General features: G+C 48.8%; 1 protein-coding gene across 3 annotated transcripts in view; it reads left to right on the forward strand.

The window, feature by feature from the left end:
- The window catches only part of LOC106582734 (igLON family member 5), a 155,938-nt gene that overhangs the window by 118,866 nt on the left and 22,129 nt on the right, over nucleotides 1-14,943 (forward strand). For all 3 annotated transcript variants that reach the window (XM_014166130.2, XM_014166112.2, XM_045703931.1), the window contains exons 3-4: nucleotides 3,271-3,503; nucleotides 5,448-5,567. In XM_014166130.2, the coding sequence (XP_014021605.1) occupies nucleotides 3,271-3,503; nucleotides 5,448-5,567 (353 nt within the window). The remainder of the gene's footprint in view (nucleotides 1-3,270; nucleotides 3,504-5,447; nucleotides 5,568-14,943) is intronic.

The following is a 14,943-nucleotide window of genomic DNA, read 5'->3' on the forward strand; positions in this document are numbered from 1 at the left end:
GAGTCACTGGTGCTTCCTGCTTTAATTTTATTTGTAAACAGGAATCAGGAAGATAGAATTATGGTCATATTTGCCAAATGGAGGGTGAGGGAGAGCTTTGTACGTGTCTCTGTGTGTCGAGTAAAGGTGGTCTAGAGTTTTTTTCCCCTTTGGTTGCATATGTAACATGCTGATAGAAATTTGGTAAAATGGATTTAATTTTCCTGCATTAAAGTCCCCAGTTACGAGGAGCGCCGCCTCTGGATGGGCGTTTTCCTGTTTGCTAATGGTGGAATACAGCTCATTGAATGTGGTCTTAGTGCCAGCATCGGTCTGTGGTTGTATGTAGACAGCTATTAAAAATACAGATGAAAACTCTCTAGGTAGATAGTGTGGTCTACAGTTTATCATGAGATACTCTACCTCAGGCAAGCAAAACCTTGAGACTTCCTTAGATATCGTGCACCAGCTGTTGTTTACAAATAAACATAGTCCGCCCCCTCTTGTCTTACCAGACGCTGCTGTTCTGTCCTGCCTAGCTAACATGCAATCATTGGAAAATAAAATCGATGACCTACGAGGAAGATTAAACTACCAACGGGACATTAATACAACCAGCCAGCTGTATGTTGATAATGTCATTGTTCAGCCACGACTCGGGGGAAGCATAAGATATTACAGTTTTTAATGTCCCGTTGGTAGTTTAATCTTCCTCGTAGGTCGTCGATTTTATTTTCCAATGATTGCATGTTAGCTAGGAGAACGGAAGGCAATGGGGTTTTATTCGATCGCCTAAGAATTCTCAGAAGGCAGCCCGACCTCTGTCCACTTTTTCTCCATCTTCTCTTCACGCAAATGACGGGGATTTGGGCCTTCAAACGCTTAATTGATGACGTATTCGTTCTATTACAGAGCACAGCAGAGGAACTTCTTCAATTCCACTCCTTAAACAATACAAGCAGTGAACCTTTGAAATTCCCCCTCACCTTTGATGCGAATGAAATACGTTTTCTTTACATTTTGATTAATAGGGAGGGGGTGGTTTTAGCACGGATCTATACAAGAAGCCGACAGACAGGAATTCTCTGTTACGAGGAGACAGCTTCCACCCTACACCCCTAAAAAAAGAGCCTCCCCGTTAGCCAATACAGTCGCCGATGAAGGATTTGTAGTACACAGAGTGACTATGACAAACAAGCCGTCTATCTGGATTAGTGTTTCAGACAGCAGGGTTACCCAGAGGAATGGCTGCAAGATGCAAGGGAACATTATAAAAATATGACCCAGGATGACAGCCTCACGCCCAAACTTCCCCGTCCTCCTGACCAACACGTTCAATGCTTTCTTCAATACTCCCCACTTGGTAAACAGTTTGACCACATCATTAAAAAACCCTGGCACATCTTGAGCACTGATCCACAACTGGAAAAGAGGTTAAAGAACCCCCATGGCTAGTCTTCAGAGGCGCCCCCAACATCAGTCAAATGGTGGTGAGGTTTGATCTTCCACCAGTGGCACGTGATACCTTTCTAGACAATGTCAGACGGTAACTTTAGATGTGGCGGATGTACCCAGTGTAACTTTACAAACAAATGCACAATGTTCAATCACCCTATTACGGGCAAGGCCATTTAAGATACAAAGTGTATTTGTGGTCTATGCTATGTAGGAAAAACAAAACAAGCTCTGAAAACAAGGATAGCAGAACACAGGAAAAATATCAGGACCCTTGACCAGAGAAACCTTGTGGCTGCGCATTTCATGGAGGCTCGTCACAACATTAGCTCTTTGAGACACATTGGCATCGAACATGTTAAAACTTCTGGGGGGGATACTGAGAGGAGAATTGTATTAGATTCACCATGTGTGTACCATGTCTCCTAGAGGTCTGAACCAAGAGTTTACATTAATATTTCATTGATGTACAAGACAATGGTCACGTGAGGTGAAATGTGTATATTTTGGGATGTGAGACTCAGTTTGTTTGACCTGACCAAGATCCGTCTCGGATCAAAACGTTGTCAATAAATCAGGGAATTGGGAGCTTTAACAGTGTACCCATGTGTTACACATCATCTTGGAGCCACCACCTCCTGCTGCTGATTTTACTTTCCACAAAGGCAATTTTTTATTTTACCTTTATTTAACTAGGCAAGTCAGTTAAGACCAAACTCTTATTTTCAATGACGGCCTAGGAATAGTAGGTTAACTGCCTTGTTCAGGGGCAGAACGACATATTTTTACCCTGTCAGCTCGGGGATTCGATCTTGCAACCTTTCTGTTACTAGTCCAACGCTCTAACCACTAGACTACCTGCCGCCCCAATGCAGCCTGCTGCGATGCTTCTTTGGGAAATCTGTTAACTTTAATATTCAAAAATAGATTTGTCCTCAGTCGTAATTTTGACCTTGAGAAAACAACTACACTAAGTTAGCTAGCTTATCTAGCTAGCCTTTTACAGCCGCGATGGAACAGCTGTTGTTTTCAAACGCATCGGAAGTTCTTTGGAGTTCCAGGGTTCACTTCTGCTCCTCCTCAAAAATGTCTATGCTATCTTTGTTCATACATAAGCACATACAGACTCACTTCAATATATGTACATTATGTTCCGTAGTTGCCATGGCGCCGTGTGGTCACCTAGGCAGAGAGCTCTGTAAATATTGTACTTTTGTACTTTTTTGTTGGGATAAAAGTCATATTTTTGTCATATAGTTAGCTAGCTAACTGGCTGTTTGGATTCAAATAATGCAGCCCCAGCTTTATTGCTTCATCTGTCGGGAAGAATTACAACTAGTACTGGATGCTGTGGCCAGAGATGGCAGAAGAGGCTCAGGGACTGTTCTTAACCACTGCCAAGGTGTGGTGGCTTTTCGTGCACTTTTCAGCAGCCGTAGCATCACCCAGGCAATGGAGGACCAGTACTTACGGAGGAGCAGGTCCTATGGAGGAAAAGCAGATGCGGTGCACGGATAAAGCGCTCCGGGCCTGTTTGTCAGACTGTCTTTGTTTCTCTCTGTCTGTTCTATTGATGCCCACTCCCTCCGCTGAAGCTACACTGCCTTTCCAATCCAAACTGCCTCAACTCCCAGCCTTTCATCCCATGTCAAATAGAGACATTCAAAATCCATCTCTACCATCTAAATTTAAATGTGTTGTTTCTTTTTTTTTGATTTTTATGCGCTTTGAGATTATTTTCTGTAATGAAAATCGCTATTCAAGTTAACTAAATTATTATTAATAAATTATCTGGGTCTTTTCTTATCCCCTGTTTTCTCCCCCTCCATCTCAAAGGTGTAAAATCGACGAGGAGGTGACCCACAAGGCGTGGTTGAACCGCTCAAACATCCTGTTTGCGGGGACAGACAAGTGGTCGCTGGACAGTCGGGTGTCGCTGGTCAACAGTAACACTAGTGACTTCTCCATCCAGATAGAGAGAGTGGAGGTAGCTGACGAGGGGCTGTATACCTGCAGCTTCCAGGCCAGCAACAAGCCCCGCATAGCCCACGTCTTCCTCATCGTCCAAGGTGAGTCCCTGGGGACATCTAGGTGGGGGGAAAGATGGGGTAGGATAAAATATTTGCATGTTTTAAATCTCAAGCCCAAATGCTCCCAAAGTGTCTGACATTGGTTGCGTACATTAATGAATTTGTCAAAGGATATTTAAAACATGCTAATTTGGGGGATATGGACTTGGTTTCTGGACAAGAACAGCTAACGAGTTAAGATTTGGTGACAGCAGCCAGGGAAAAACAAAAAAACCATGGCTTTATCTTTCTCTTTGTCCATTGACTGTTTACAGGGTAAGTATACAAATATTTAGGTGTATTAGCCCTTTAATAGCTATATTTTAATGTGTTTACAGTACATATTGTACTTGGTTCTGTAATAGGCACGTACCACTTTATTTATGGGATTATTTATTCACCTCCAGGTTTTAGTCCAGCAATTGTAAACACAACTTTACTTTTACTTTACAAAAAAAATGTAAAGTGACCCAAGGCCTTTGTTAGTGTTGTGCAGTGGATGGAGCCTTGGACTGAGCAAAGAAAGCAGCCAACCGAGTCCTTAGCAACTGTGCCTCGAGCCAATACATTAGCACTGATGTGCAAGTTTACCTCAGAACTGAGTGGGGTGGGTAGATCCTGGGGTAAGTGGGTAAGACGATATGGGCTGCTATACAGGAGGCTGTCCAACTGCCTGACTGAATAATTGACAGTGCAGGACCAGATCTGGCCTATCGTCAAGGCAACGGTGGAGTGAGTGAGAGTTTGACTGATCCTGAGTGACGTGATTTATTGGCGCCCGGCTGCTTGGCTGATGGATTGCAGACCTTTTCTCCCTGCATGTGTCAATTGTTATGTATATTGTACCTTGTGTACTAGCATATCGCAGTAATACAAGACCAGCGGAATAAAAATGAAAAATATTAGGGTATATATCAACTGGCCAACAAACACACACACACACACACCATGCTGCTACAGAGATGGAGAGAGAGAGAGCAAGCTGGGCACGTTTCAGCAGTGTGTGTGTGTGTGTGTGTGTGTGTGTGTGTGTGTGTGTGTGTGTGTGTGTGTGTGTGTGTGTGTGTGTGTGTGTGTGTGTGTGTGTGTGTGTGTGTGTGTGTGTGTGTGTGTGTGTGTGCGCGTGTGAATACAGTACTTGCATGCGTGTGTGTCTGTATATAGGCAGGGTGCAGGCAGGATTACCCAGAAGGCTAAACCAGCTACTCTCCAACAGACTGTTCACACAGTGCAGGCGCCAAGGAGAAGCATTTATCCGCAGGGCAAATGGGCACACAGATGACCATGTTCCCCTAGTTTCCAAGTCGCCTCCAATTTCAGTCTTAACCGCGATATCATACAAAATAATTACACCCCAGAGTCACTGCATCAAACAGTGACGGCCATGGTGGGGTAGCGATGGCTCCAATCTTTGCTTTATCGCACAAGAATTTTCGCCTGGCCAGAGAGTTAAAAATGGGATCCTGTGGTTAGATGCTTCGCAGAAAAACAGCCTCATGGCCAAGCTCATTAAAAGCAACGATAATGGGCCATTTAAATTCAAGGGCCATCTAGTTATCTATCTAACTATATGCATAGTGCCTGCTCTGGAATGGCAATTTAGAGCAAAACAGCATTTGATGGTGGTCATGCTGTGAAAAGAAAAAAACAAAGCAACTACCAAAGAGAGAAACTTCTAGACCTTGAGTGAAGATTTCCATCCCTATATTCAACACCATAGTGAAGAACATTCTATAGCTTTGTCTTGTTATAATAGTAGTCAGAGAATCAGTGTTTGTCATTGGTAGTATTGTTATTTTGGTAACCCCTTACTTTTATGCTTGTCATTTCAGTTTTATACCTTGTTTATACTTTGCAAACAGTGAGGGGAGGGCAGCTTAGGTGGCTTTCCTCTTTTTTGTCAAGTCATGACTGTCAATAAAACCCAACTCTTTCGTCTTGCAGTGCCAGCCAGAATCGTCAACATCTCCCAAGACGTGTCAGTGAACGAGGGGGGAAATGTATACCTCTTCTGTCTGGCGGTGGGACGACCTGAACCCACTGTCACCTGGAAGGAGAACAAATGTAAGACGCCCGTCCCTGTCTACTGTCGTAGTACCCAGTCCTCATGTCTCCTCTCCCAGTTGCCCGTCCCTTTCCCAGTCTCTGTGTCGTGTCCTTTGTCCGCTGTCGTAGTCTATACTAACTTGTCGCTGTTCCCAGTCCCTTGTTTCTGTCCCCTGCCTTTCCCCTGTTTCTGTCCTTGTTTTCTGTCATGGTCCCCTACCCTCTGTCCCAGTCCCTTTAAGTGTCCCATGTCCACTGTCTCCTGTCTCTGTCACCTGCCCTTGTTACCATTTCCATCGCACCCAAGCTGTGGCTGCTAGTTCCCTCTCTTACCCACCACACACCCACACACCCACCCACACACACCCACACACACATCACATCACACATAATTATCCACAAATAATGCATGCCAGCCACAATCATCAGCATCTGTCACCATCCTCACTGTCACCGCCTTCACCATGTCAACAAAGCTAATAATGATGTTTGTCATTAGAACACTATTTATACGTTGGTTTCGAGGGTGGTCGTGATAAAACGACTAATAAGCTAAGTCATATCCATTTAGATTTGTCCGTGAAATGATTCCTATCCTATTACCATTTCTGCCACCATCGATGGTAAGATTTTAAATGATTTACTTCATGTTGATGCGTCTCATAGAATGTGTTGAGCATGTTGAAGTTACCCTGCTAGGCGTTAGATAGGTTTAGCACAGTGTTACAATGTGTTACAGTGACCTACTGGGGGTGCAACAGCTTGGAAGTAGCTGGGAATCCTGCTCCATTTCCTCTCTGTGCCCTGATAACACACACACACACACACACACACACACACACACACACACACACACACACACACACACACACACACACACACACACACACACACACACACACACACACACACACACACACACACACACACACACACACCCCCTTAACGTACATTACAGCCACTTGCTGTGCTTGTCTGCAGACCTACAGCAGTTCTTCCTTGTCATCACTATACTCCCCCACCCTCGTTCCCTCACACACACCCCTTCAGTTTGCAGTGTGAGATAGGGAGGCATTGTTATTCTGTGGGAGTCACTGCAGCGAAGCCATGGGCTGCTGGGGGAGTGGTGGTGGGGAGGAGAAAAGAGGGAGGGGAAAGAGAAGCCTAGAGAAACTGTGAGAAGCTGTGAACCATCTGTCCCTCTATTCAGACACTGCAGTCGGTGGGAGACAAATTGGTAGAGGGGTATCCCGCCTGGGTGTAGGGAGTCGGGACACACACCTTCAAGACAATCCACCATGCACCTGTCACTCTATTCAGACACTGCGTTGGTGGATAGATTACAGTGGGACCCTTATGTAGGTGTAGACACACACAACTTTAAGACAATCCTCTGCACCTGGCATGGTGGCACCGTGGTGGCATCTTTCCCCTGGTCACCAGGGCCCTTATTCATTAGAGCTGGCAACAGAAATAGTTTTCAAATGTTTTGCAACAGAAAACAACAGGTTGTCCCTCCCTGTGTCAGTCTATTTTCTTCCAATGCATGCCTAATGAATACAACCCAGACGTGTAAGTACTGCTCCTAGAACTGCTCCTGCCCACTTTATCTCTCACTGATACCATCTCCATCTCCCATTCACACTCTTTCACAGACATCACCTGAACCCCCATTAAATCTGAGACATCAAGCTCTTATCATTGGACATCTCATCCATTAGATAAAATGCGCACACACACACACACACACATACATTAACACAGACAAATGCCCTCACTCACACACTCCTCACTTAATCGCCAAACAGCACGCCACATCGATGCTCTCTGGCCCACCCACTCCATCGCATCAGACTCCATTCACTATGGTCTCAGTCAGACAAACAATGCCTGCCAGATGCTCGACTACTGCTGATAGAGCTAGAAAGAACCAGACCACCTCTGCTACAGAAACACTCCACTGCAATATAACTCAAAGGCTCTGACTGAGTCTGACTGCTCAGTGCTCATAAAGTGTCAACGTCCTATAAGGAAATAGACTACAGTTTCACTGCAGGGCAGATCTAAACTCTGACCTCTTTCCTTTCAACCATCCGTCTGGCTTCCTTTTTCCCCGCAGGTCTAATCTAAGTGTTTGGTTGGTGGTGGGAGTCCAGGCCTGCATCTGAAATGGCACCCCCACACATCTCCGTTGACGGTGGCTGAGCACCCAACTCTGCCCCCGGGGAAGAAGGGAAAGCAAGGGAAGAGAAAGAAGCTAGAGATCCAAATCCCTGAGACACAACCAGTGCTGCAGAAGACATATTTAAAGAGACTGGCCTAATATATTATAGCTTCTAGAAAGGAGAGAGAGAGTGAGAGAGAGAGAGAGGGAGAGGGAAAGATAGAGAAAGCAGAAGAGAGAGACAGAGAGAAAGGAAATGAGAAAAGAGAAAGAGAGAGAAGGCGAGAAAGAGGATGACAAAAATAAACAGAGAAAGAGAGAAACGGAGAGACAAAAAAAGATAAAGAGAACGAGTGGTCGAAATTGAAATAAAGAGAAAGGAACGTCCATTATTGACAGTAACCCTGGAGCAATGCCTTGCTCAAGAGTAGGGGATTAAACATGCAACCTTTCAGTTGCTGTATGGTGCCCGGTAGCTTAAAGGTTAGATCATTGGTTCAGTAACTAAAAGAGTGCTTGAGGGAATCCCCAGCCAACTAGGTGAAAAAAATCTGTCAATCTGCCCTTGAGCAAGGCACTTAACCCTAATTGCTCCAGGGTCACTGTCAATAATGGCTAATCCCCAGGGGGAGTGGGATGAGCAGAAAACACATTTCCATGTCATACTTGTACAGGTTACACACTTGTACATGTGTGAAACAGGACAAATACAAGCACCCCCTATTTTATATAGTGCACTACTTTTAATCAGAGCCCTGGGGGAGTCCTCTGGGTCCTGGTCAAAGTAATGCATTAAATAGGAGATAGGGAACTGTTTAGGAGGCCTTTTGCCTTTTGGTAGGCCGTCATTGTAAATAGGAATTTGTTTTTATCTGACTTGCCTAGTTAAATAAAGATCAAATAAAAAAATAATGAAATGTAAAAAAAAATCTGAGGCAGCCCTAGGTCTTCCTCCAGTAGTGTTTGTGTAAGCGTCTGATGGAGCTGTACTATTTTACAGGCCATTGTGAGAGCTATGAAAATTCACTGGAGGACTGATTCCCTGATATGATCTCGCTGCGGAGGAACGGTCAGCGATAAGTCAGAGGGAAGTAGGGAATGAAGGGAGGGGTAAGGAGGATGCTGTGCTGTGACATATTACATCACACAGCTGCTGAGAATGAAACTAGTCACAAAAGTGCACATGAAATACCCCGACCGGACTTCCCTTTCTCTTTATTTAGATTTCGACCACTCGTTCTCTTTCTCTGTTTCTTTTTGTATTTCTCTCTCTCTCTCTCTCTCTCTCTCTCTCTCTCTCTCTCTCTCTCTCTCTCTCTCCTAGAAGCCGTCTATAATATATTAGGCCAGTCTCTTTAAATGTCTTCTGCAGCCCTGGTTGTGTCTCAGTGATTTGGATCTCTGGCTTATTTCCCTTCCCTTGCCTTCCCTTCTTCACCGGGGGCAGACTCGGGTGCTCAGCCAGCGTCAACGGAGATGTCACAGGGGAGCCAAATGTATTAGGCTAATGTTATGAGTGAATAACATTGCTGTAAACCCCCCAACGCGTCTCGCCACCGCTGCCACTACTCGCTACAGGGTGGCGGGCGGCAGGCTGTACCGCCACTGCAGCAGCTGCAGATAATCATCTCCAGCTCAGTAGCCGCAGCTAATAATCCCCCAGTATAATCTTCAATTGGAACCGCCGCGTTAATCTCTGACAGGAATTATCGCTACCGTTTAGAGTGTCTTGCGTCAGTTGTTACTCGGGTGCAGGCACATGTGTGTATGGGGGGGCTGGGGGGGGGGTTGCTCGACAACACTGTGTGTGTGTGTGTGTGTGTGCGTGTGCGTGCGTGCGTGCGTGTGTGTGTGTGTGTGTGGAGGCCAGTGGTCCACTGACTGGCTGGCTTTTTACATTTTTTTATTATGATAACTGAGCAGCAATTTAAGCTGTGGATTTCCTTGTTAGCAGACAGATTATGTATTTTGTCGTGTTCCACAGCCTGGCTTCTTTAATGGGGAAAATAGGAGAAAAGCTTAATGGTATTGGAGCTTGGAGGCTGCCAGACAGACAGCTGGCTTTGTGGAGACACACAGTGGGGCAATGTTCCCTCTCGTCGCTGTCCTTCTAATAACACCTCTGCATCCATTCCCTTACACGGATAAAGCCAATATATTCTAGCCTGCTGGTCTCTTTGACTCAGTAAAGACTTTTGCCGTCACGTCGCCGGAGGAAAACGAGGGCTGCTGAAGTGTGAGACAGACTAATTCGCTTGTCAGGGCACTAGGGAGTTTTGTCAACACCACATAACAGCCCCATATTGTTCTTACTGCATAGTGACGCACACACTGTTACCCTGTCGAGTTTGGTGTGGCCAACGCTTAAAAATAAATACCTATTTATTTCTGTAGAGGCTTTGTGAAGTAGTGATGTAACATTGTTGTCAAGCCTCAGTCCCTAGCTTCAGTATCTGCTTATCTGTTGCTCACGGACATACAGTAACTCCAACACAGATCTAGGATCAGCTTCCACCTCCTCCAATCCTAACCTGGCAAAACCCCCAAACTGACCATAAATCAGCATCTAGGGCAACTTTATTTTACACCTGGGTCGTGTTCATTAGGCACCAAATGGAAGGAATATAATTTGATCTCTGAGAAATTAAGCTAATTGATTGGCCCTTTGAATTTATAGGATTCATATAATTTTCAATAAATATAGTACCTAACATCCAATTTGGACCATAATTATTTCTAACAATGAGTAAGACATGAGGAATCACCCACAGACCAGTCACCCACAGACCTCCCACACCCCATACCAATCCCACCCCAACAACCAGTATACAGTATCAGTTCTCTATGTCTGACAAGTAGTACGGAGCTGCGCTTGGAGTATTGCTTCTTCAACCTTTGTGAATCTGTTGATGGTTTTATTCCCCTGTTCAGAGAAAATAGCTTGTATTCTTTACCATAAATGATTGTGAAGAACCACGTTTTTCCCACTTGATGCTTGTAACGGCTGTCTTCTGTGGAAATGGACCAAGGTGCAGCAGGTTGCGTGTTCATCATGATAATTTATTAAATAAACGTGAACACGGGAAAACCAATAAACAAAAGAGAACGACAGACCGACAGTTTTACAGGCTAAGTACTTACATACAGCAGTGCAAAATCAACTACCCACAAAACCAAGTGACAAACATACTCCTACATATATGACTCCCAATCAGGAACAACGATCCCCAGCTGTTCCTGATCAGGAGTCACAAGACCAACACAGAACACAAGACTGCCACGTCCTGACCCCAAAACTACAACAACAGCTCCATCTGCTGGTCAGGACGTGACAGTACCCCCCCTCAAGGTGCAGACCCCGGAATGCACCTAACAACGAAAAAAACACCAACAAACAAAATCCCCAACAAAACCCATAAACAATAACCCCTAAACAATAAGGGAGGGAAGGGAGGGTGGCTGCCGTCAACGACGGCACTGTGCTACACCCTCCCTCCCCAACCCACCTATCCTGGAGGTGGCTCCGGTGCAGGACGTGGACCCTGCTCCACCCTCGGCGTCGCCCACTTCGGTGGAGCCGATAGCTGCGCCAGGCAGACGGACCCCTCGAGCCGGACAGGAGGGCCCCTCGGGCTGGGCCGGGGGACAGGAGGGCCCCTCGGGCTGGGCCGGGGGACAGGAGGGCCCCTCGGGCTGGGCCGGGGGACAGGAGGGCCCCTCGGGCTGGGCCGGGGGACAGGAGGGCCCCTCGGGCTGGGCCGGGGGACAGGAGGGCCCCTCGGGCTGGGCCGGAGAGCAGGAGGGCCCCTCGGGCTGGGCCGGAGAGCAGGAGGGCCCCTCGGGCTGGGCCGGAGAGCAGGAGGGCCCCTCGGGCTGGGCCGGAGAGCAGGAGGGCCCCTCGGGCTGGGCCGGAGAGCAGGAGGGCCCCTCGGGCTGGGCCGGGGGCAGGAGGGCCCCTCGGGCTAGGCCGGGGAGCAGGAGGGCCCCTCGGGCTGGGCCGGGGAGCAGGAGGGCCCCTCGGGCTGGGCCGGGGAGCAGGAGGGCCCCTCGGGCTGGGCCGGGGAGCAGGAGGGCCCCTCGGGCTGGGCCGGGGAGCAGGAGGGCCCCTCGGGCTGGGCCGGGGAGCAGGAGGGCCCCTCGGGCTGGGCCGGGGAGCAGGAGGGCCCCTCGGGCTGGGCCGGGGAGCAGGAGGGCCCCTCGGGCTGGGCCGGGAGGCAGGAGGGCCCCTCGGGCTGGGCCGGGAGCAGGAGGGCCCCTCGGGCTGGGCCGGAAGGCATGCGGGCCACTCGGGCTGGGCCGGAAGGCATGCGGGCCACTCGGGCTGGGCCGGAAGGCATGCGGGCCACTCGGGCTGGGCCGGAAGGCATGCGGGCCACTCGGGCTGGGCCGGAAGGCATGCGGGCCACTCGGGCTGGGCCGGAGGGCATGCGGGCCACTCGGGCTGGACCGGAGGGCAGGAGGACCACTCGGGCTGGACCGGAGGGCAGGAGGACCACTCGGGCTGGACCGGAGGGCAGGAGGACCACTCGGACTGGACCGGAGGGCAGGAGGACCACCCGGGCTGATCCTGACAGGCCGGGCACCCTGGCAGATCAGGGCAGGCGGGCACCTCTGGCAGAACCGGGCAGTCTGGCCACCCTGGCAGTTCAGGGCAGTCTGGCCACCCTGGCAGAACAGGGCAGTCCGGCCACCCTGGCAGAACAGGGCAGTCCGGCCACTCTGGCAGAACAGGGCAGTCCGGCCACTCTGGCAGAACAGGGCAGTCCGGCCACTCTGGCAGAACAGGGCAGTCCGGCCACTCTGGCAGAACAGGGCAGTCCGGCCACTCTGGCAGAACAGGGCAGTCCGGCCACTCTGGCAGAACAGGGCAGTCCGGCCACTCTGGCAGAACAGGGCAGTCCGGCCACTCCGGCAGAACAGGGCAGTCCGGCCACTCCGGCAGAACAGGGCAGTCCGGCCACTCCGGCAGTTCAGGGCAGTCCGGCCACTCCGGCAGTTCAGGGCAGTCCGGCCACTCCGGCAGTTCAGCGCAGTCCGGCCACTCCGGCAGTTCAGCGCAGTCCGGCCACTCCGGCAGTTCAGCGCAGTCCGACCACTCCGGCAGTTCAGCGCAGTCCGGCCACTCCGGCGACTGTTGACTGGCGGGCAGCTCCGACGACTGTTGACTGGCGGGCAGCTCCGACGACTGTTGACTGGCGGGCAGCTCCGACGACTGTTGACTGGCGGGCAGCTCCGACGACTGTTGACTGGCGGGCAGCTCCGACGACTGTTGACTGGCGGGCAGCTCCGACGACTGTTGACTGGCGGGCAGCTCCGACGACTGTTGACTGGCGGGCAGCTCCGACGACTGTTGACTGGCGGGCAGCTCTGGTGACTGTTGACTGGCGGGCAGCTCTGATGACGACTGTTGACTCCTGATGCGTGGGGCAGGTATTGGACGTACCAGCCTGGAGACACGCACCTCCATGCTAGTGTGTCTAGCGGGAAACACCGGACCGAAAGGGCGCACTGGCGGTCTTGAGTGCAGGGTTGGCATCACCCCTTCCGGCTCGATGCTCCCCTTGCCCTGGCACCTGCGGGGCGCTGGTACTGGGCGCACTGGGCTGTGCGTCCGTATAGGCGAGATGGTGCGCACCTCAGCGTAACATGACGCCCTCCACCTCGTACGCACCTCCCTGTAGTCACGGGTAGCTGGCTTACGGCTCTTCCCTGGCCTGGCCAAACTACCCGTGTGCCCCCCCCCAAGAAAATCTTGGGGCTGCCTCTCGGGTTCCCTTAGCTCCCTTAACTTGTCCGCCCAGAATTTTCTTTCGTCCTGCCAGGTCCATTCTTCCATTTCCTTCTCCTGTGGCTTCCTCCTCTTCTGCTGCTTGGTCCTTTGGTGGTGGGTAGTTCTGTAACGGCTGTCTTCTGTGGAAATGGACCAAGGTGCAGCAGGTTGCGTGTTCATCATGATAATTTATTAAATAAACGTGAACACGGGAAAACCAATAAACAAAAGAGAACGACAGACCGACAGTTTTACAGGCTAAGTACTTACATACAGCAGTGCAAAATCAACTACCCACAAAACCAAGTGACAAACATACTCCTACATATATGACTCCCAATCAGGAACAACGATCCCCAGCTGTTCCTGATCAGGAGTCACAAGACCAACACAGAACACAAGACTGCCACGTCCTGACCCCAAAACTACAACAACAGCTCCATCTGCTGGTCAGGACGTGACAATGCTGCTGTTCCTGCTGCTGCCACCAGAACCATTTCATCTCATCATGAGCAAAAGCTATTGGTTTTCTACCCAAAGCTGAAAAGACAATATTGTGATCCATTTGTGACCGACCAGCTCGATTCGGTCTTAAGTAGCAATATTTTAAATTGTGTTTTTTACATATGATAAAAGTAGAAACGCAGAGCAAGCACAATGGTATAACTTACACTACAGTTTCTGTATAGCACTTTGTGACATCGGCTGATGTAAAAAGGGCTTTATAAATACATTTGATTGATTGAATGGGAAAGTAATGCTGCTTTGAAAGTTGATAAACTTGTAACCCCACTTTTGAGAAAATAGCCCTTGAATGTTTTTGTACACGTACTGTAAAGTTCTTTGTCTACACCCATTCAGCACTGTTCACACCCTCTTAAGCCTCAGCCCCACCCATCTCTTTAAGGATTCACATACATGACATTAGCAGCCTGGTGGTCCAAAATAGCCTAACTGGTGTATTTTAACACCAATAAACCCATCAGTTTAAAAATGAATTTACCTACCAGGCAACTTAAAGCAACTTTCTTAATAATACTTTGGTTCGTTTTGTAGCTTGTTAGCTAGCAAGCTAATGTTAAGTTACAGGAAAATAAACTCGCAACACGCTCATTATTTACAAGTTAACGGCAAGCAAATTACAGAAAATAGCTTACGGTTGTGAGAATTTTTTAGCTTGGACACTGTCTTGTTGGCCTAACGTTATATCCTAATTTGACTTTAATGCAGGTCATGTTGTTCTTCACATTGCCGTCGCTGGTAAACACACAGTATATCAAATCAAATCAAAGTGTATTTGTCACATGCACAGAATACAGAAGGTGTAAACGGTAGGTACAGTGATATGGTACCTTGCATAGTGGAATATTTTGTTTAGACATGCAGCTAGCTAGCTAGCTACAAATTGAACCATAATCCCAACTCATAATGTTACTACGCTGCATCGACCTGCAGGTAGC

Source organism: Salmo salar, chromosome ssa02 (assembly GCF_905237065.1).
Source record: "Salmo salar chromosome ssa02, Ssal_v3.1, whole genome shotgun sequence".
NCBI lineage: Eukaryota > Metazoa > Chordata > Actinopteri > Salmoniformes > Salmonidae > Salmo > Salmo salar.